At 37.3% G+C, this 23,681-nt stretch overlaps 1 protein-coding gene across 1 annotated transcript in view; it reads right to left on the reverse strand.

The window, feature by feature from the left end:
• The window catches only part of MALRD1 (MAM and LDL receptor class A domain containing 1), a gene marked incomplete at both ends in the record, with an annotated part of 598,196 nt that overhangs the window by 263,777 nt on the left and 310,738 nt on the right, over positions 1 to 23,681 (reverse strand). Inside the window, 2 exons of the mRNA XM_082619568.1 lie at positions 2,826 to 2,983; positions 4,564 to 4,809. Of these exons, the coding sequence (XP_082475694.1) occupies positions 2,826 to 2,983; positions 4,564 to 4,809 (404 nt within the window). The remainder of the gene's footprint in view (positions 1 to 2,825; positions 2,984 to 4,563; positions 4,810 to 23,681) is intronic.

Below are 23,681 nucleotides of genomic sequence, written 5' to 3' on the forward strand. Positions count from 1 at the left end.
AGGAACACTGGGGATAAGGGTGAGCGGTGAACACATAAGTTTGGGATGTAAACATACCTGGATTCAAACTCCCATCTGTCACTGACCGGCTATGTGGCTATAGGATGGTTAGTTATTTCTATGGGACCCTCTTTAGTAAAATGGGGCTCACTTTATTTACCTCAGAGGGTTGTGCTAGGAATTACATGAAATAATGTGTGTTGGTAAATGTAACTCTCAGTATGTATTATTCTGGTTGTGATCTGTAATCGATACTACCCTTTAAAACTAGATTGTCATTAAATTATTGGTCAGTGGTTACATGCCTTTTGCATCTGATTGCATGTATATATTTCAGACCTAGATTTCAGATTCTCCAGATTAGACTTTAATGTAGTGCATGTAATGCATAACAGCCATTCCTGCACAAGGATTATCTCAAACAAGGGGTGTCCTGAGCCCAGCACTGGGCTCTGGGAGGGAACTACTCCCCTCTTTCAATCCCTTCATCCAGCAGTCCCTTCTTTGAAGAGCTGAGAGACATAAGGACTAAAGCCTCAAGGCTTTGCCTTAAATATTTTATAATGTATCTATTGAAATAGCATAAATATAAATGAACAGCCAGTGAGCAGGAAGAATTTCTGGAGTTGTGAGGCACACTCAGAAAAAAAGGAATAATCATGGTGGGCAAAAGCAGTCAAGGAATGTTTTGTGAAAGGCTGAATCTACCAGATTGTGTTGGACTTGGTATGGAGGGAAGAGGGGAACACAGAAGGAGGCATTCCTGAGGAAAGGCAGAGGAAACTGGGCCAGGGGTAACATATGTATAGATTGGGAACATTTTAAAAGATGAGGAATAAAGAAAGAAAGAAAAGGTAGCATCCCTGACCCTACTGTGTTTGCCATCTGGCTAGGACAATTTCCAACTAATGAGCAAGGTAAAAATCCAGCATGGCTCCACACAGAGAGAAGCCTAAGAAGTACTTTGTAATGATGATCAGAAATATGTATTGTTAATTACCAAAAATGAAACAATTGACCTAAAATTCATGAATATAAAATCAATGTATATTATGAAAAGTTTCTCTCCTTTGTAATAAATGTCACTGAATAATAATAGGCATATATATATATATATTTTAATACAGTAGGAAAACGGGTCTCTAAAGATGCTGTTAAATGTCCATAGGAATCAATTGGAGGAAACATGGGAGCTCAACGTGACTTGATAGGAAGACTTATATCTCAAAATAGTTTAATTTTACATTTTATAGTAATATAAAATTTATTACTATAAGAGAGGAGAAATGTAAATATGAGTGAAACAAATAATAAAAGCAAAATCCAGTGTACCAAGTCCTTCACATGGTACTGTTGAAAAAAGAGAAAAGAGGCTCAAATGGAGTCACTTGTGCTAAGCCCCATGACAGGAAACTAACACTTAACACTTAACCTAACTGAAGTTTCAAGTTCCTTCAGGACTGTAATCATAACCAGTCAGCACTAGGAAAGTAATCTGCCCAACAGAACCTTTCCATCCTCCTCAGAAGGGCAACTTTCCCTGAAGCAGTGCATTTTTTGCTAGTAATTTCCTTTTTCTGCCTCCTTTCTGCCTTTAAAAACCTCTCCTTTTCCACAACTTGGCAGGGCTCCTTTCTATTTATTTGCTACATGGGATGCTGTCCAATTCATGAATCGTTCAATAAAGCAATTTGATCTTTAAATTTACTCAGTTGAATTTTTGTTATTGAGCAGTACAGACCATATAATCCAGTATCACATTCAGTAGAGTACTGGCAAAATACCCTTACAAGAACTTGAAGCCTTACATACATTTCGGTAAGTTTTCATATTTAAATATAATAATAAATCACTGTGGTATTGCTGCATGTATTTTATTAGGCAGGCTTTTCTGCATTATTATAGAAGAGTCCTAAAATATAAAGTTAACTCAGGTTTTAGATAAAACATGAACTATGCAGCATTAGCTATTCAGATATATGAGGCCTTTGGTATTCTGGTCAGACATTTTCTATCAGTGTCAGGGCACTTCACCGAAGCCCAAGTGTGATAAAACAATAATGGCCTCTAGAGCATGGTTTTAGAGTAAGCTTTCTTGGAATTCTAACGAGATTCTTGAAATGAACACACATGTGCACACACACACACATACACATTCACACACACACTTATCTCCTTTTTGCTGTTCTTGTAACTTGCCAAAGAGTAAAGGTATATGAACCACATCTCATTAATATTAATGTATACTTTGGTATTTTGGTCCCTGAACACTGTCACTCTGTTAAACGAAATTAAAGCCCTGACAGAAACATCTAATTAACCCACAGTAAGGAAATGCATTACTGTGTCATAGTTAATAAGCAGTTCAATGTAATCATACCTTCATCATTCTCCTGATCGGTTCTGTCCTTTGCACAGTGTGTGCTTAGAACCAGAATGTCTAATATTAATTCCCTTAATGATTGCTCATATATGAGTTAAAATGGATAGCTGCTGTCCTTTCAGATGTACAAATAATCTAGTTTCTTTTACTGAGAAGGACTGGGAAAGAAATACCTAAACTTGTGTGTCTTAGACTAATTGTTACCCTAAAAGGAGTCTCTGGGATTCAGTCACAACCACAGGGTACAACGCTGGGCTCAAAGCTGGTTCCCATGCCCAGTTTACTAAACTCCACAGAGTATCTGAACCACAAGTAGCAGCTCCTCTGATGGGAGGAGGCTTCCCAGGGCCAGGTAAGCAGAGTTGTGATAATCTCCTTTTGGCCATGTGCTGTCTCTAGGAAACTTCACTAAGCTCAGAGGCATTGCAGGAGAAGATCCTACCTTAATGAGGACCTGAATGGATCCTGTGGCTTTTGTGGATATAAAATACCAGAAGCTCATGGTGCAGGCAGCGCTGGCTTCTTGCCACAGACCACTCTTGAGGTGTGCTTCTTCGCCCCGAAGGCCCACCGGAGTAGCCTCCAGATACAAGAAGTGCCCTGGGAACAAGATGGGATTCAGATAACGCAAAAATGACATTGAGGGGATTATGTTAGCTTTTCCATCTTTGGGTTTTGAATTACATTTCTATGATCTGAACTGCCAAAGGTATTTCTGCTTGAAAGAGAAAGGAAATCTAATAGCGTTGCCTCTGGTTCACTGACAGAACAATATCCAACTGTCTCTGTTTTAGCAAAGTACTTCACGGTATGCAGATTAACTGATCTGCCAGGATATTTATGCCATGGACTCAACAAGGTAGTTACACAAATTATTTCATGGACTCCCCAACTCTCCAGTTATTGTAAAACAATGCAAAGACTGTCTATGAAATACAAATAGAGGGATATGACATACTTTCTAAAATTCAGTCATCCGTTGAGTACATAAATGAAAGGCTAAGGATTTTAATATACAACACACAAGGAAAGATATTGAGTTTTCTGCTTGTGCATCCAAATATCCAAAACATTTTATGTATGTATAGCTGAGTGTTTGAATGAAACTTACACCTACCTTTCTTTGTCATGGTTGCTCTGGCTTGGAGAGCTTTGTTTTATCACAGGCCTGTGAAATGTCAATATTTCCTACTCTGTAGCATCCAGGAATTCAGGATCCCTTCTTTATTCTCCTAATGTCTTTTGCCCCTTGACCAATGAATCTGAGACCTGACCTCAGCTCACTGTAAAAATGAGCCATACCTAGCACCCTTCACATAGATGATCTTACAGCTACAACTGCACGCCTCTACAGCTTTCTAACTGCTTTCCCCTTCATACAGATCATCTCATTTGATCTTGACAATCCCTGTTCGGTACACAGGGCAAATTCTATTATCTCCATTGGACAGATGAGAAGTTTGAGAATCTGAAAAGTTAAATGACTCTCTAATGATCACATGAGTGGCAGAATTCACAGTTACTGATTACAAGTATGTGTCATTTAGGAAAGGTACCCGAGAGCGGCATATATTATCATCTATCTACAATTATCAAAGTAATATTCAATTTTAATTACTCACTGTTATATGTTAAATGGTGTCCCCCCTAAGATGTGAAAGTCCTAATTCTAGTCCCTGTGGCTGTGACTTTATTAGGAAATAGGGTCTGTGCTGATGATCAAGTTAAAATAAAGTCATGAGGGTGGGCCCTAGTCTAGTAAGACTGTTATAATAAAAAGGGGAAATTTAGTCACAGAGATAGACATGCATAGAGGGAAGACAAAGCAAAGACAAAAGGAGTGTACCACCTACAAGCCAAGTAGTGCCTGAAGCTACCAGAAGCTAGGTGAGAGGCATGGAACAGATGATTCTCCTTCAAGGACCTCAAAAGGAACTAGCCCTACTGACACTTTGATTTCAGATTTCTAGCCTCCAAAACTGTGAGACAATAAACGTCTGCTGTTTACACCACCCAGTCTGTGGCAGCCTGTTATGCAGTCCCGGGAGACAAATACACTTGTTAAACATTCGACTCAGTTGCCCTGGCACCACGGTGGTCTCTCCAGATGCTCTCAGGGAAGATAACGTGATGCGCACTGTGAATGTGATTAGAGTGACTGGAACAACCTAATAACCTACCATTTTCATTTCCAAGTGTGTGGTCTCTGGGAGGTCTTAGGCTTTGAGGAGAGCCAACCCCCAAAACCCAATCAAAGTTTTCAGCCAAAGAGTTTTGCCAACCACACCAGCCTTTTTCAAAAGTACAGGAGCTACCGCAGTCATTTTCATCAGTATAATCTCCACAGTCGTCTACAAAATTACAGCTTTGCTCCGGTTTATAACATTTGCCATTCTGACATTCCTGATAACCATATGGACAGTTACCTAAAAAACAGAAAACAAAGAAAGGATGAGGAAACACTCCTAACACATTAGTGAGGTTAAAAGGCAGTAAGAGTAGATTCCCTTTAATATGTAAAGAAACATGGTGTCCTTAGGAGTTTGGGGCATCTGACCCCTACCTCTCTCTCTCCTAATCCCCTCTAGGTTCTGGTCTATAGTTCACTCACAAGCATCATTCAAAATGAAAAAAAAAAATTAAGCATCAATTTATTGATCTAGGAAAGTACCCCAATTCTCCTCAAATACAGCACTTCCTGTAAGCTATACTCAAAAAATATAAAAGCCAAAGTGAGGCTTTCCATTTTTTATCCTGAAACAAAATCTTTAGGGTAATAAGAGTTTATATATTACAGGGTATTTGAAAGTACATTCCATCAGCATCCTTGCACTCCAACATTTATCAGAAGCCAAACATATATGATACTTCCTCAGAAGCAGGGACGTGAATATACAAGTAATATCCAACTTTCCAACAGATTTTTCTTCTCCAAAACATTTATTTGTCAGTTGTTTGGAATTTTAGGAGCAATTTCCTGACAAAGCAATGTCAACCATAAAGAGCTTTCCACAGAGTTTAAGATAAAGAGCAATGCTTTTGAACAACTGAGTTTAAACTGATTCTGATACTTATCAGTTATGCGACTTGGATCATACACTTGATGAGCTTTAGTGTCCCTATCTAAAGAGAAAGAAAAATAGTAAAAACTAGAGAAGTTAAGCTAATTAGAGGGACTTGTTTATATCACCAGTGCCTAGAACAGTGCCTGGCCCTTCACAGGCAATCAGTAAATATTAGTTAAATAAATGAATGAGCGAAAGTGTTTTGGAAATGATAAACCAGTTCAATATGCACAGTCAAGGTATTACTATTGTCCTGCTCCACTATTACAATAGAACATAACCACCATGGGTGACAATATTTCAGCAGGAAAAGCTGTTCTGAGATCCAGCTTGGGCATCAGCTTCACATTTGCTTTGTGACACTATAGAATCTGAAAGTTTTTTCCTTCCCATCTTCCTTGTCTGCCTGTTAGGGGAGCTGGTAATACCACTTTCTACTTCATTTTTAGTCGGTAGCTTCCATGGCCTGAGGCAGAGTGTCTGAAGATTGAGGATTGGTGTGCATTAGAGGTAGGAAGTGATTCAGGGATTTAATGGAAGGTGTTCTGGGAATCGGAAACTCCTGCTGATAAAATCTCATAGAAAAGCTTTTATGTTCTGGATCGGTCTCATATTTTAGATAACAGATGGCTAAGAGAGAAGAAGTGGCAGGAGAGGAATAGAAGGCCATGTAGAAACCACTGGGGAGGAGGCTGGTGTTCTGAAGCCTCCTAGCCATTTTGTGTGCTAAACTCTTCTTGGACTGCACGCTCAAGATTGCCTAATTAAATGTCCTTTACACTTGCAAAGCCTTTGAAAATAAGTTTCAACCATGCATTCTGTCTCTAACAAAACTTTCTTGTCTGGGTTAATTGCTACCATTTTCTTTTCTTGCAGTGTGGGATTAAACTATTTTTATTTAGGTGCCCAGTTCAGCTAGCAGATTGGAGGTTAAGACAAAATACCTTTGATGTTTCAATTACAGAGCTTGACTCAGAATTGTAACATTAAAGCATTTTTGAGCTTTAATGGAAATGGAGATCACTTACATTAACCCTCTCATTTATAGATGAGAAAACTGAGGATTATAGATGTTAAATGACTTGCTGATTTTTCAAGAGCAGAAATGCTATTTGGACCCTGGTCTGTTGTCTTCAGAATTATTTTTTAAAAATCCATTGACTTGAAGAGCAGTGATAGGTCAACTATTGCAAACACAAGACCACCGAGGGACAGAAATGGTGGTGTTGACTACTAGATGCAGTATCTCTCATGGATCTGTTGAGAACCTGAGAAATTACTAGATCATTTGATGTTATACAATTGATATTTGTATTGATTCTGTCAATTCCAATTTGTTTGGGTAGTAAAAACAAATTTACTGGTTTTAAAGATGTTTTCTCCAAAGCAAGTGAATCAAGCTAAAATCTAATTCTTTTAAAACACACAAGAAAATAATTTGGACATGTTTCTAAATGGAAATATAGAGCCCGATATACACCACAATCAATATAGCTAGTATTTTAAGATAGTCACAGTGATTGTTTTATCTATCTAAAACATAAATACCTGCATAATTTAAAAATACAGTAATTCGAATATGACCCAAGATTAATTTTGAACAGAAAGCCCTCTATGTTAATAAAGAAAACTTCACTGCTATAACGCATTCTATTCATAAAATAACAAAAAATACTTTTGGTAAACATCAAGGGAAGTTATCAACTAATGTTATTTACCTATTTCTAAATTATTTTCCATGCTTGTTGTTTTGTCCAAAGAAATCAGCTACTTGAAAGTAGGGTGTATACCTTTAAATGATTCTGATATTAAGGCTCTTATGAAACTGTATTCATTTTTACAGAAAAAAATATTGTTTAAATTAGGCAGTGACCCTGTTGATAGGCAGTTTAATTTTGTAAGAAAGAACAAATTATAAAAGTTAAAAACCTCCCATGTAAACCTTAGAGACATCTAAAACTTAATATGCTTAAATTCAAACTGATTCTTCCCCTCCAAACTTTCTCACTGAACAGTCTTTCTCATCTGTATTAATGGCAACTCCAGTTATTCAGAGAAAAAATATCTTGTAAGGAGCTCTGTATGGTAGAGTCTGACTCCACTTTTTGATGTATGACTTGATTGCTGAGAGCCCTTCCCATTGTGTTCTACATCTGGGAAAGCTGGTAAGAAAGTCCAGGTGCTCCCCCTGTTGGTAGAAGATTCAAACTACGCAAGCCCCTACCTATGCACAGGAATCCTCAGCCAGGTCCCACCACTTAACCACCATAAAACTCTATCCCAGTTTTCTTTCCTCGTTCTCTAAAACTACTTTTGGACATGCCTAGGAGCTACCTTGATTTCCTAGAAAGCCTCATTATGTGAGTAACAGACATTTTCAAACCATCTTGGTGTGTATGTGGTGTCATCAGTCTTGATATCTGAACCAAATTTTGGATGACGGACCATCTTGTAATTGAGGATGGCCCCAAGTTCTAGGAGCTGTAATAATAATATATACAACATTTTATCTCATAACTCACATGTAATCTTTCAGTGAATTCTGTCAATTGTCAATCCTACCATTAGAATATATCTCATTACCTCTACTGTTACTATTTTGGCTCAAGCCACTATCATTTTTTTGTGATTGTATTGTAGTGCTTTCCTTCCTGATCTCTGCACCCTACCCTTGCCCTGTATGGTCCATTAAACAATAAAGAACCATGCTGAGGTTAACAGATATAAGCTATTATACATACAATGGATAAAAAACAAAAAACAAAGTCCTATTGTATAGCACAGGGAACTATATTCAATATCCTATGATAAACCATAATGGAAAAGAATATAAAAAAGAATGTGTGTGTATGTGTGTGTGTGTGTGTGTGTATATATATATATACACACATAATTGAATCATTTTGCTGTACAGCAGAAATTAACACATTATGCATCAACTATACTTCAATAAAAATATTACAAATATTTACAAAAATATTTACATGGTGATATTTTAAATAAATTGAATGTTACTTCTCTGCCCCAAACTCTACGTTAATTAAATACTATTCCCCATTACAAGGAACTAGGTCTTCTTGGGAAAATGGTCTATTTGGGGCTAAGGAAAAGAAAGTCCAAGATGAGCCTGGGAATTTTTGTGTGTGTGTGCCAAAAATTAATGAAGTTCTCCAAAAATTACATCATTATGATGAAATGTTGAACCACTGGTCAAATCAGAAATAACTTCAGCATCAAAATAAGTAATGAGAGGACTCTGGCTCTTAGCACATGTAGTAAGAAAGAGTAAGAAGGTATGAAATTATCCTCCAGCCATAAACAACTAGAAACCTGGGAAAAAATCTATGAAAGAAGTGTTCGCAGACACTGCACAACAGAAAGCACGGGATTGTGATCTCTTAGAGAAAGGGAAAAAAAGGCAAATCCTATATAGGATCATGCCAGACTTCTTCTTGGAGGAACTTTCAAGACTGTAGCTCCAAAATGGTCAGCGCAGCAGAAAGTGAGGTTGCAGTGAGTTGAGAAGACAGAGACTCAGACAGATAGAATTTGCAAGGCAGGGTGGTGGAGAAACAGGAGGTATGTAGCTAAGGGGATCCAGAGATATGCTTAAGGCTTTGCTGAATTCTAATTTTCATGTTTGCAGGGTAAAATCCACAAAGAGAGACAGAGGACAACTTCTAAGAAAACAATAACTAGGAGATATAAGCTGAAAAATTACCAGAATTTACAGAAGACCAGATATCTTTGAGTTACTGCCAGCCAGAGTGGAGAGTCCTTGGCGAATAAACAGGGCATTCAGTAGGAAATCCAGAAAGGGTACAATTTAGTAACAAGCAAAGAGACCCTAGCAGGAAGTAGTCCCTAGACCATGGATTGGAACTATAGTCTCAGGACCAAATCTGGTCTACCACTTGTTTAAGTAAATAACATTTTATTGGGGCTTAGCCATGCCCACTTGTTTATATATTGATATTACCTGTGGTTATTTTCACATTGAAATGGTTGTTGAGTAGTTTCAGTCAGGACCATATGACCTGCACAGCTGAACGTATTCACTCTCTGAACATACTGTTTTCTTAACCTCAACTTGTTTTTATTTATTTATTGTTATTTTAAGTTTTTTGATAAGAATACTTAAGTTCAACTCTCTTAGCAAATTAATTTTAATTATACAACACAGTGTTATCAGCTATAGTCACCATGTTATACATTAGGTTCTTAGACCTTATTCATCTTTTTTTTCTTTTAATATTTATTTATTTATTTGGTTTCACTGAGTCTTAGTTGCACCAGGCAGGCTCCTTAGTTGTGGCTCCAGGACCCCTTAGTTGCGGCTCACCAGCTCCTTAGTTGCAACACATGGGCTCCTTAGTTGTGGCATGCAAACTCTTAGTTGCATGCATGTGGGATCTAGTTCCCTGACTAGGGATCGAACCTGGGCCCTTGCACTACGAGTGCAGAGTCTTATCCACTGCGCCACCAGGGAAGTCCCTCAACTTGTTTTTAAACTAGACTGCTTTAAAAAGAAGACTAAAGTTTCCCTGAAGTTAAAAAAAAAAAAATTGACTGTAAAAATTTGCTGACTTCTATCTTAAACCTGTCTTTACAAAAACTTAAAAATAAGACTTAAATGGACCAAACAGTACTGTAAGCAACTTAAGTGTCTCTAGAACAAAGTTCAATGCTTTTTAAAGGAATTTACCAAACTTCAGCACTTAGCAACATAGAATTCACAATGTCCAGTATCAAATTAAAAATTAAGAGCATATGAGGAATTAGGAAAATGTGATCTAAAACTAGGAGAAAAATCAGTCAATAGAAGCAAATATAGATAAAACAGAGATGATGCAATTATCAAAGAAGTTAAAGCAGCTATCATAAATGTGCTCAATGTGTTCACCTACAATTCTATAAAATCTACAAAAAAGCTATTTGTACCAGCAAGTAAGTTTAGAAAGGTTACATGTCATCAATATACAAAAATCAATTACATTTCCATATGCTAGAAATAAATAACTGGAATCTGAAATTTAAAAAAAATTCCTTTAAAATGGCATCCCAAAACATGAAATTCTAGGGATAAATTTAACAAAATACATGCCCGGCCTTTACACTGATAACTACAAAATATTGATAGGAAAAGAGACCCTAAATAGATGGAGATACATAACAGTTTTATGGATTATAAAACTCAATATTGTTAAGAACTCAGTTCTCTCCAAATTTAACTATAATTTCAATATAACCCCAATCAAAATTTCAGTAGGATTTTGTATAAATTAACAAAATGATTCTAAAATGTATATGGAAATGCAAAGCACCTACATTAGCTAAAAAGTTGGCAGACTTACAGTACCTGGTTTCTATATACACTATAAAGCTATAAAAATTAACACTGTATGGTACTGACTTATATACAGACAGATTGGTTAGTGGATCTGGATGTACAGTTCAGAAATAGACTCACAAATATATGACCAACTAATTTCCAAAAAAGCTGACAAGTCATTTTCACCCAAAAATGCATAAACTGAATCTAATTATGAGGAGAAATAAAAAAACACGAATTGAGGGATATTATACAAAACAAAAGGCCTATACTTCTCAAAGATATCAATGTCAAAAAAGACAAAGAAAGGCTGAGTAATTGTTATAGATTAAAGAAAGCTAGAGATACATAAAAACTAAACGTAATGCATAATCCTTGATTGGATCCTGAAACAATTAGTCAATAGAAGCAAAAATAGATATGACAGAAATGATGGAATTTTCAAAGAACTTAAAGCAGTTATCATAGATGTGCTCAATGTGTTCATCTATGATTCAGGTAAAAAGCAAAAATTACATAAAGGATATTTTTGGGGCAATTGGTAAAGTCTGAATGAGGCCTATAAATTGGATAATAATATTGTATACATATTAAATTTTCTGATTTAATCATTATACATTAAGTGACTGTCCTCTATTTTAGAAAACAGACTATGAATTATTTAGAGGTAAAAGGACATGATGATGTCTGCAATTTACTCTGAAATGACTCAGAAGAAAGTAAGTTTATATACAAAATGAATGGGCAAACTGATAATAATCTGTGAATCTGTATGTAGTATATGTTTGAGTTCTCTGTAGAGTTCTTGCAATGTCTCTCTCAATTGGAAACTACTACAAAATTTTTTGAAATATGAAATTTTGAAAGTTAAAAAAGTAAAAGCTTCCAGTGGCACCCCATCTCACTCAGTAAAAACCTCAATCCTTGAAGTGGACCACACATACTCTACAGTCTTGCCCCATTCTCTCTCTGGTACCACTGCCCTCCAGCAAAGGACTACAAGGCACACATCTATAGTTGAAAGTAAGTTGGGTTTATTACTCGTTGTAGCGATGGAGAACAAATACCCTCGGGAACCACAAGGCAGCTCAGTAAGAGAGTATTAGAAATGACTTATTATAGGATTAGGGCTTTGGTTAGGTTATTTTGGGGAGGCTCCAAGAAAGAGGAGTTTTGCTCCAGATTGAGTGCTGTCAGGAAGCAGGGATAACTGGGTGCTGTCAGGAAGCAGGTATCTTAATAATTCTTATATAACAAGGGGAAGACTAGAATAGGCTAAAATTACAATTGGTTTGGAACAGGTTTCATTCATATGAGTAAAGATAGCGGAATGTTTGGTCATTCTTTTTGCTGAAACAACGTCCATGTTTTGTCTGTGTTCAAGCATAGTCACAGAGTGATCTTGTTTTCATCTTGCTCCATCATGGTACCAGAATGGCTTTGTCTGATGCTGACACTCTGTGAAATTGTTTACATTAAACAGGAGAAACACCAGCTCATAGCAACCTGAAGGCCTAGCTGACAGTTCCAGGCCAGGTCCTGAATGTCAGGGGCTGTGTTTCTTTTTCTCACTTTGTAATTCTATTTATGTGGCAAGAGAGTTCAGTGGAGCAGCCAAGCCTTCTAGGTGATATGAGGATAGAAAATAAAACCCTTCTGGTTATTGTCTTTGCAGTAGGTAAAACATGGCAGACCAGGTGCTTTGGGAGGTGCTGAAACATTTGAAAGCCCTTCCTATTTGTTATTTTTTAAGCATCTTGATATTTTCCCAGAGTAACTTGCAGCAAAAACTTGAAAATACCAAGTTGCTGTGGGATCTCCTTTAATGTTAGCATGAAGGAGAGAATATGGGGAAAGAAATTCCATAAAATAGATCATGGTAGCCTTAAAGAATTGACAAAACAAAACAAAACAGGTAGAGGATTCATGATTTGCATTAAGAATAAGAGGAAAGCATGGAAGGAAGTCTAAACAGAAAAGAAGCCTCCAGGGTTTAAGGAGAAGGAACTAAGGTGATTCCAACTGAGTGTGGCTGCAGTACTGCTGAGGCTTTAGTTTAGAACAGCAGCATTCCATACTTACATGTTTCCTGGGCAATGCTTACTAGCCATAGGCTCAGCCCTCAACTGGGAACAAACTGCCTATTAGCCAAAATATTATGCCTGCAGCCTCCATCTTCCTCATTCCAAATAGTAGCAATCCAAATACTCAAAGAGCACTTTCTAACTGTCTTGATCAGCGTGACAAAATTTATACTAACAAAGTTACCACTCATGTTCATTCAAAAAGATATTTTCAGAAAGAACAGTTTATTTCTCAACTTCTTAATGACTCATTTTTAATACTTTACATCGAAGAAATGTTAGGCTGACATTACATGCTAACATTCACCTAATTCTATTAGAAGAGCACACAATTAAGAAATACAAAGGAACCTATAAAGATAAATGTTTCTTAATAATTCTGACTTGGAGAAAATTTCTAATGTCTTGGTGGTGAACAATTTGCACACCTTGAGTTCTGAGTGTATCATATTTAGTAAGGTAATGAGTTTAATCATTAAGCACCATCATTTTCTCAAGTCTTAAATTCAACTATCAGAGAAGGGACATGAAGACAGTCCAGTGGATTATTTTTGCTGTCAGGAAATGTAAACTATAATAATCCTTTGTTTTCTTTCAGTGTACCTAATAGAGGCTTTGCATATTTACAGAGAATTATTTTTATGTAAGACATCGCAAATGGAGTTGCTGCGGTAAGACAGAGCTAGAGCCACAAGTATGACCTAGGGCTAAATCTCAAGATAAAAATCACTTAGGAAAATTATATTTTGTACTTTTATGCAGTCGAATTTTTCAATCCTTCCTTGAATGGTTTTTGACAATCCAACATTAAATAAAAATCTTCCATATGTTTTCTAGTGTTATATGATAACTATATGTTATATGATTCATTTTTAAAAAGATTTTAAACCTTTGATGCACCTGAAATTTACTTTGGCTACAAATGAACCACAAGATTTTTAAAGTGAAAAAGAGGAATACATACACAGGCACAACATACACATGTGCCGGTGTATTTATTGAACGTCTCTGGAAAGACACATAAGCAATAAACAATTCCTCTGGAATTAGAAACATAAAGACTGAAGTCAGAAGAAAATGATTTTTTAATCTATGCCCCCTTTTGGTTATACCATGTGTGTGTGTAATGAAATAAATATTTGTTTTACTTTAAAAAGAAATAGGCTAGAACAAAGGCCTGAACATGCCAGGGCCTTATCCCAGGTTAAAGAAAGGGTTGACGTAGTAAAGTTATACTCTAATTGGGAAATCCAAAGGCTGAAGCTCCTTTGAGGAGTATTAACCTGAAATGAGGGCCAAGACTGTTGATAATTTTCTGGACACCACGGTTTATGGGAATTGGAAGACTGAACCCTCCACTCCAGATGGCTATGGAAGAAATGTTGAAATTAAGGGAGAACCAAATTTCAGTATTCAAAAGGAGATATAAGGAATGAAATGCCCTGTGAAAATATCTAAGATCTATACTAAATATAGGGTAGTTTATGAGTTGCAAAAGGTAGAGCAAAAAGGGAAAGTGAGTCGTGATAAGAGAGAACCTGGGAGAAATTCAGTAGTCCCCCTTGAGCCCCGTTTCCCCCTCATTTCCCATGTTCAATCAGTCACTAACAGTTTCTCCTTCTACCTTCTGAATATCTCTTAAATCATCCACTTCTCTCAAGGGATACTCATCTCTCTCCTTGACTAATGAAATAGCTTCCTAATTGATTGCTCTGCATCTATTCTGGTCCTCCTGAAATTCACATCCCACGTTGCAAGTCCAGTGATGTTTTCAAAATGCAAATTGGATCACCACCCTGCTTGAAAGCTTTTCATGGGTACCTATCACAGTTAGGGAAAAGACCAAATTTGCTAAGGTGATGGAGAATCAACTCAAAGTCTGTTTGCTACTCACCTTTCCAGCCTTCTCTCTGATCATGCTCACCCCCTCAACTGCCCACCACAAACCTACTGGCCTTTTTCCAGCCCCGCCAGCCACAGACACTTTATACATGCTGGACCACCTGCCTCCCGAACTCTCCCTTTGAAAACCTTGCAGATTTCAGCTCAATCTCTACTTCCTGCAGGAAGTCTTGATTGTTCAAATCCCTCTACTATAACCTCTTTACATAACAGGCTTTAATAACTTTAATAACATCGTGTTGTACTTGTCTGCATGGTTATTTGCATTATGACTCTTTCCACTGCTAGTCAGTAGGGTCCACAGGGGATAGAAACTGGCACGTATTTCAAAGGACTCACTATACATTTGCTGGCTGAACAAAAAAATGAATGAGTGAGTATGAACGAGCTGAATAAAGCAAGGAGGAGGGCATATAGTGAGTGAGTGAAAGCCTCCTAGGAGATGGTTGACTGGAAGATGAGTTGATACTCTGGTTGTTGGACAAGGATGACAGGGATAGGGCTGTGTCTGGATTGATGAACTTTGAGATACCAAGACTGAGGCCATTATACAGTGTCAATCACCTTGGACCTATTTGCTGTGATGAAAATAAACATTTCTGGGTTTTTTTTCTTTTGTTTTGGAGAGTGACAGTAGCTATTCAGTTTGTTCAAAATATACATTTTTTAATACTTTAAGCAAAGATTTACCTATTATGTCTATAGACAGAATTCATTATAGTCACAATCCCAATTTAATACTACCTTTATACAATTTGATCCTATAACAAAGCAATTTCCATTTGTAAATACTGTTGACCTGGTTAATAAAAATTCTACGTAATGAAACTGAGACAATTATCTAATTCAAAGGGGAAAATAAAACAGAATATCTAAGCTAAATTCTATTAATAGGAAGCAAAACAAATCCACAGTATTTGTGTGCCTAAATGCTACTCCCATTTGTGCAGTATATTATGTTTGAATTTGTTTTGGTTTATGTATTTTTGACTTAGTATACATCATTCATAGTGAGTAGAGTGCAAAATCCTTTTAAAACAGGATTAAAATATAGGCTCCCTTTCCTTAAAATATATATCATCTAACTCGAGTAAAACTAGTTTTCAGTATTTGTGTGTATGTACCTGTGTGCATGTGTATGTGTATATATGTTACATATGTGTTGCACAATCCACACATATTACATATATACATGTGTGTATATTTTGTGTATGTACATATGAAAGTATTACATACATGAATATGCATATATATATTAAAATATGGTTAAAATGACTGAAGATCAATTTTAAAGTGAATGGTAAAATTAATCATAATGATAACTACTATTTATTAATCACCTCCTACATGCTGTGCTTTGTGCTAAGGATTTTATGAATATTATCTCTAATATTCATAACAACATTGTAAGAAATGTTATCTCCATTTTCAAATGTGGCAATTGAGGATAAGAAGGCTAAAGTACAATTTCCAATGTTATCAAATCAACCTTGCAATATATATAACATATACATACATATAGTATGTGTCTGAAAAAATTTCCTAAATTTATTAAAATTTATCACACATGTACAAAACAAAATAATACCATATTAATAACAGGTTGTAAGGGCTAATGATCGAATTATCAAATATTTAATTCTGTCTGGCTCTGTGGTAGGTGTTTGCTGTGCATAAATCATGTAATCATCAAAATCACCCCTCTGGTACACTGAACATCTATTACAGTGTTGGACTAGACAATGTATCTCATATTATCAAATACCTAATCTGATTAACCCACTCCAGGGTTAATATGCTCCAGGAAAAGGCTAAAAGCCCTAATCTCAGATGTCTACTTGAGCCGTGAAGTTTGGTTGCTGTGTCACCAGTGACTCTCAAGAGCATAATAGGAATAGCATGACTGTTCCATTCCTTTGTGTGGGGATGATAAGGGAGAGAATATCCAAAGCCCCTTGTTTAACACTGAATGGGCAGCAACAATCATCAACATGGGAGTGCACTGCTTCCAGATCTGTTGGAGAATCTTCCAACAAAATGTAAGAATAAACAAATCAAGGAGCTAAAATGGTTAGGATCACCAAATATTTCATCCGACCAACCCCAGCCTCTTGTATTGAGGGCAAGTCATTTTGTCTATTACTTTAAAGCCTGATGAGCTGATACACATGACAAAGAATGAATAAACAGAATCTCAGAGGTTGCTATAGGTACATTCTATTAGTTTTTTTCTGCAGTACACGGGCCTCTCACTGCTGTGGCCTCTCCCTCTGCGGAGCACAGGCTCCGGATGTGCAGGCTCAGCGGCCATGGCTCACGGGCCCAGCTGCTCCACGGCATGTGGGATCCTCCCGGACCGGGGCACGAACCCGCGTCCCCTGCATCAGCAGGCAGACTCCCAACCACTGTGCCACCAGGGAAGCCCCGTCTATTAGTATTTTAATATTTTATTTCTTTTCAGTAAGAATTGAAATGGCCAAATGGGTAAACTGATGGAATCGGAAGATAAAGAGAAACTAGTACAATGAATCTAGTTACAAGCTTACAACACAAAAATCATCCTGCAGAGTTATAATAATTGGGCTACAAGAGCAGCACTCTGAGAGTATTACAAAAGGGAGGCATAAGAACTTATAAAAAATCAGTCTCTGTAAGATTAAAGTCACAATATTTGCTTAGGAGTACCACAGCATTCCCTCACACAAGGTTGTAAAGAAATTTCTCTCATAGGTCTTCATTATTGTAAAGTATATACATATTAAGAAAATTAAAAAAAGAAGTAAGCTAAAGGTAAGGAGCTAAGGGAATTAATCTTTATAACAAGCTTTCACTAAGACCAAAAGTATCACAAGAGTCTTCATGCCATTGTTTCATTTATTCCTTTATACAATAAAGAATTAACAATCACCTCCTCTGTGCCAGGCACGTTGCTTTGGCACAGGGAGTATAGCAGTGAGGAAGACAGTGTTTGTCCTTATGGTGTTTCTCCTCCACTGGAGAAGAAAGACAATGACGGAACACACATATAGAGAGAATGATAGTAAATGGAGTGTGGGTGGAAGAGGGGGTGGTCGTTTGTTGTCATCTTTAAAGAATAGAGTGAAGGAGAAAGCCATGCAAGTTGGCTGAGGGAATCACAAGTTCAAGGTCCTATGGTGGGAAAGAGCTTAGAGTCATGGAGGGTCGTCAAGAAGGCCATATGGCTAGATCCTAATGAGCATGGTTCTGAGCTGTGGGAGGGGATTTAGAGGGGGCCAGGAGGAAGGCTCTATGTTCACAGTAAGGACCTTGGTTTTACCCTGAGATGGGAAGCCATTGGCAGCTTTTGCCTATAATTAATACCACCCAGAAACAAATATTTAAAAAAAAAATCCTCAACTGGCACATGGAAAGAGTAGCGTGAATACCTAAAGGGAGACCCATTAGGAGGCTATTATAGTTAGGGATGAAGTAGATTCAGACTAGCAGGAATAAGAGTATTAAATAAGCAGTGAGTGGAACATAATGAGTAAACACATGTGAGTTGTTATCATTGGCATTAGAAGGGTAGCAGGGTTGATGGGGAACACTGGCTGAAATCGGGAAGTATTTTAAAGACAGAGCCACAGAAATTTCCGATAGATTAAAGGTGGATAACCAGCATGGGAGAGGTCAAGGACCGCTTTTAGGTTTTTGGTATGAAAATCTGGCTGAATGATTTAAGCATTTATTCACGTGGGGGTTTTGAGTAAAATCTGAGGCAGAATAAACTCCTATTCCATTATTATTTGCAAAAAAAGAGAAATTAATATCATACTAGATAATAACACATATACCTTATTTTTATAGAACATTAACATGTATTATCTTATATTACCTTCATCTCAATTCCCAGGGAGATTAGAGACCAGGATTCCTTTGTATAGATGAGAAAATTGAGCTTGAGGGAGGTGTAAATGGATTCAAAGACTATAAATCCACCAAGACATATTATCACAGCATAGCACGCATTGGCAAATATTGACTATCTGCTGTTTTCAAGTGTTCTCTCTGGAGAATGATAATGCTGAATCTTCCTTGAAATTTACTGACAAGTAACCATATATATGATGTATTTAAAAAGAGAAGGGGGAAGAGTCATACATTGTGTGGGATAGGTTGAGAGATGGAATGAAGGCTGAAACAATTTAAGTAATGAAGCTAATCAAAGGTAAACAAATAATTTCCTCCTGAAGTTTTTGAAAAATACAAGAAAAAACTTAAGTAACAGGCAAAGAATCAATGGAAAAAAATCTAGATTTTTTTCAGGTTGTCTGCTGCAAAATCGAGAGGTCAAAAAATTTTGATGAATATATGTAAATGCCAGATAGTTTTAGGACTATGAATTCCAGTTTTGGTGAGGGAAGGCTAATTGCTAATAGATAACTAAGCATAGCAGCTAAAGTCATCAAATTAAGGTCAATTCATAGAGCTTAGTAATTCAAAGTCTGGTCTTAATCACTTCCTTTAACTTTCCTATACAAAATTTTCCATTACTAAAATTGTTGTTAAAACTGACTTCATTTACAAGGCTGTTTTGACATATAACTAAATGATTGTAATATGTTTTGGAAAAAAATGGATCACTACTTAAATAACTATATAAAACCAAATTTAGGTGAACACATGCTTTGGTTAAAAAAGTGTAAACACCTGGCTTCCCTGGTGGCGCAGTGGTTGAGAGTCCGCCTGCCGACGCAGGGGACATGGGTTCGTGCCCTGGTCCGGGAGGATCCCACGTGCCGTGGAGCGGCTGGGCCCATGAGCCATGTCCGCTGAGCCTGCGCATCTGGAGCCTGTGCTCCACGACGGGAGAGGCCACAACAGTCAGGGGCCCGCGTACCGCAAAAAAAAAAAGAAAAAGGAAAACACCGTTTAATAGTCATCACTTTCATTATCATAACTAAAATTAACTGAATGCCAACCAAAGCTGGACATTTTATACATATTATCGCTAATTCTCACAACATTGAAAAATAAATATTATCTTGATTTTACACCAATATTAATTAACTTGTGCAAATTCACATTATTGGTATGTGGCAGAGCTGGGATTTAGACCCAGATGGATCTAACACTGAGGTGTGTATTCTTTTTCATTACAGCTCATTACATAAAATCCTAGGCCAAATAGAAAAACTAACAAATAACAAGAAGCAAAAGACGACATCTCTGTCCTAATAGAGTTTATAAATAACAACAAGGTACACAGTTAAACTAAAGGTTCACTGAGAATACAAATCAATATATGATGGGAGAACTGAATGGCATAAGTGAATTCTATGAAAGATCAGTGACACCAGGAGATGTAGCACTGGGGTCACCAGCAATGGCTCCACAGAGGAGTGCGGTACTTAACAACCTTAAAAAGAAGAGTAGGATTCATGGAAGAAACATAGAGAACAGAAAATGCCTTTCCAGCAATCAGCAAGTGGTATGAATAATGAGAAGTATTATTCACAGCATGCTTGTGGATAAGAATTAAATCAACCTTGTTTGAGATCCAAACTAATATTTTTGTACCATTTATAATTTACAAAGCACTTTCACATGTGTGTGTACCTGTAGAAGTGTATATGCATGTACATGCATGTACACATGTGTATGACGGTACTTATTCTGCATCAAACCTTAAGAGCAATCATGTAGAGAGTAAACTAGTCAATACTGGAGCCAGAACTAAAAATCTGTGTCCTCTCACTCCAAAATTCATATATGGAATTAGTAGAGATATGATCATATAGGATTCTCAGCTGTCTGCTTGGTGGTCAAAATCCTCACTCCTCTTCTTTAATGGGATTTAGTCTAAACTCCTGAGCACATCATTCAAAGACATTCACATGACAGTCCCAGCCCATCTTCTAGCATCATTATTTCAAATCCTCACTATACCATCAGCTTTTCATTCAACAAGATATCTGTCTATTCCTCTAAACACACATGGACCTTTATGTCCCTGAGTCCTTGATCATGTTCTTCCTAGTTTTAAGTACATATTTCTCTCTTTATTACAAGGCTACTATTCCATTAGATCAAACTAATCCCACTTTACCAGATCCCTCATTCTTTAGGAAAAAAATAGAAAGAAAGAAACTGGGTGTGGTAGTCTGGACAATGACTCATCATAATGTTCCTGCCCAAATCTCTAGTACCTGTGAATATGTTACTTTGTGTGTGTGTGGGGGGGGGTAGGGGTGGGGGGAAGATGTGATTTTGGCAAATGTGATTAAAGGTAAGGATCTTGGGATGGGAATATTATCCTGGATTATCCAGGTGGGCCTGATCAGATCACGTAAGTCCTTAAAAGCAAAAGAGGAAGGCAGAAGAGTGAAGTACAAAAACTGAAGAGGAGGCAGAAAAGAGTCAAAGTATGAGAGGGACTTGACCCACTATTACCAGCTTTGAAGATGCAGCAAGAGGGCCACTAGCCAAGGAATGCGGGTGGCCTCTAAAAGCTGGGTATGACCTGCAACTGATAGCCAGCTAGGAAATGGGGACCTCAGCCCTACAACCACAGGGAACTGAATTCCACCAAAGTCCTGAATGAGCAAAGAGGCAGATTCTATCCTAGAGCCTCTGGCAGGAGTACATCCCTAAAGACACTGTGATTTTTCACTCAGTGGGACCCTTGCCAGACTTCTGACCAAAAGAGCTGTAAGATAATAAATTTGTTTTCTTTTAAAGCCACTAAACTTGTGGTATTTTGTTATGGCAACCCTATAAAACTAATACAGTGGGACATGGATGTTGTAATTAGGCAAATATGAGTCTGAATCTCACTTTTATTCATACGCTTTTGGGTAAGTCATGTTTTCATTGAGTTATATCATTTGTAAAAGGAAGATAATCTTACACACACACAAAAATATGCATCTAAAGTGCCAAACAGTACCCTGGTACACCATACATGGCAGACTATCAACAAATGATGGCTGTTATCATTATTACTATTACTTTATTATTTATTTATTTTGAGGTGACCCTTATAACACTGATGTTTATCATAATACTATAGCACACAGTAGGATTTTTAAAAGTCATTATTCATTTACAAGGATGCCTCTTTTACTAAACCCTAAGCTCCTTAGAGAAGAGCAAGAGGCTTATGATATTTATCTTTGCATCACTAGAGCCTAGAACATTTTCATATATACACTGTCCACTCAATAAACATATGTTGAATAGAACCAAAGTGGAATACCCATCTAAGAAGTCTGAACTTTAACTTTTAGCATAGGAAAGCTATTCAGTAATTATCAGCAGAGAGTGATGTGGTCAGAGTATTGTTCTAGAAAGTTTAATCTTTTTAAACTGACCGATGAATTGAAATTGGCAGTGACTGGAGTCAGTGAGTCTAGTTAGGTTTCAGTCAGTTAGTCTCTTTCATTTGATACTTAACATATTAGGAAGCTGACACAGAGAGGTGAAGGGACTTACTTAAGGCTCTATTTTTAACTCTGAGCTGACAAAGGGCTAAAACTCATTAAAAAAATTCAAGTCCAATATTCTTCCCACTATATAGCATTGCTACTTGTGGTTCAGAGTCTGATGGTGAACTTTAATGCAGAATCCTAAAAAGCACCTGCCAGACAGTACCCACTTTTCAAAGTATAATGGGAAATTAACCAGGGAGAGCCTCCCCTGGTCCAGCTTAATTTCCAAGGAAGCACCAATTCAGAGGACTGAAACTGGACATAAAATCATGTAAAGCTATTCCTGTGAGTATATGCCTACAGTAGTTTCTGGTTACATTAAGTCTTATAAGACTAATAATATTAAGAATAATGAAGAACCAAGTATAATAATAATTACTGGAGGCAGAATTATAAATAGAGATCATTTAGCCTAGTAGGATTCTTTGAATCAAAGGGAACTGTTGTGGACCTTAGGATGGTTTTTAGAACAACCAAACCAGGATGCAAATAAACTAGATTATATGTTTCAAATACACTGAGGCAAAATATAAAATAAAAATATTCTTAAAAAAATTTTAAGATTAAGTTTAAATTCAGCTATAATAAATGATAAATTCTTTTAAAATATATATCTTGACATGGGTCCAATTCATGTTGGACCTGGCAGGAAACGGACAATTTAAGCTATGATCCCTACCTTCTATGAGCTTAAAGTCTTCCTAGTAGGATAAGACATTCGTACACGAAACATAAAATAAACAATAAAGACTTGTTTGCCTATATCTGGTCCAAGGTAAGAGTCTTTTAGTTATTGGGGCTGGATGGCTGCTGCCACCCAGTGGACAATATCAGCCTTCAGTTTGGTCAAGCCACTGATAAACCAAGTCCACACATACGTGAGAAATTCCTGGAAGGGCTACCAGGGTGCCAAGGTAGTCAAGGCTTCCTCTGTTATTGATCGAGGGGGAGCTAAAGGTTCTAAAGATGTGTCTGTGACATTTCTACCTAAGGAAGACACAACTGCAGAACCAGATGGGGGTGTCTCTTGAGTATACCATCTCCATCTCATAAGAGAAGACGGTTGAACCTTTCCAACTCCATGGTTAGCACCTGAATGGCCCCCCAAGCTGGTATGGGAATATTTGGACACAGTGTTACCTGGAAATCCTCTGAAAGGCACTTGGTCTCCAAAAGTTCCCATCAGCAGGCGAGTGTCTATTTCTTGAATGAATGTATTGGGTAGATCTACAGAGAGGCACTGAGTCCAGTACCTAAAGGGAACCTCCAGGCAGACGCTGCCTCCAATTGCCAGAGGCTGAAATCAGTTTAGTTATCAGTAACAGACACCTGTAGTTCAGAGGGGGCCCTGGGGAATTTAGGCCCCAAGAGGAATGATGCTGGGACAGCCTGTTGCACTGTCTCTAGCACTGTGTGCTGCTCAAGACCCCAGCTAAAAAGTTGGCACATTTTCTGGTCAACTTG

The sequence above is a fragment of the Mesoplodon mirus genome (genome assembly GCF_964341445.2).
Source record: "Mesoplodon mirus genome assembly, chromosome: 4".
Taxonomy (NCBI): Eukaryota; Metazoa; Chordata; class Mammalia; order Artiodactyla; family Ziphiidae; genus Mesoplodon; species Mesoplodon mirus.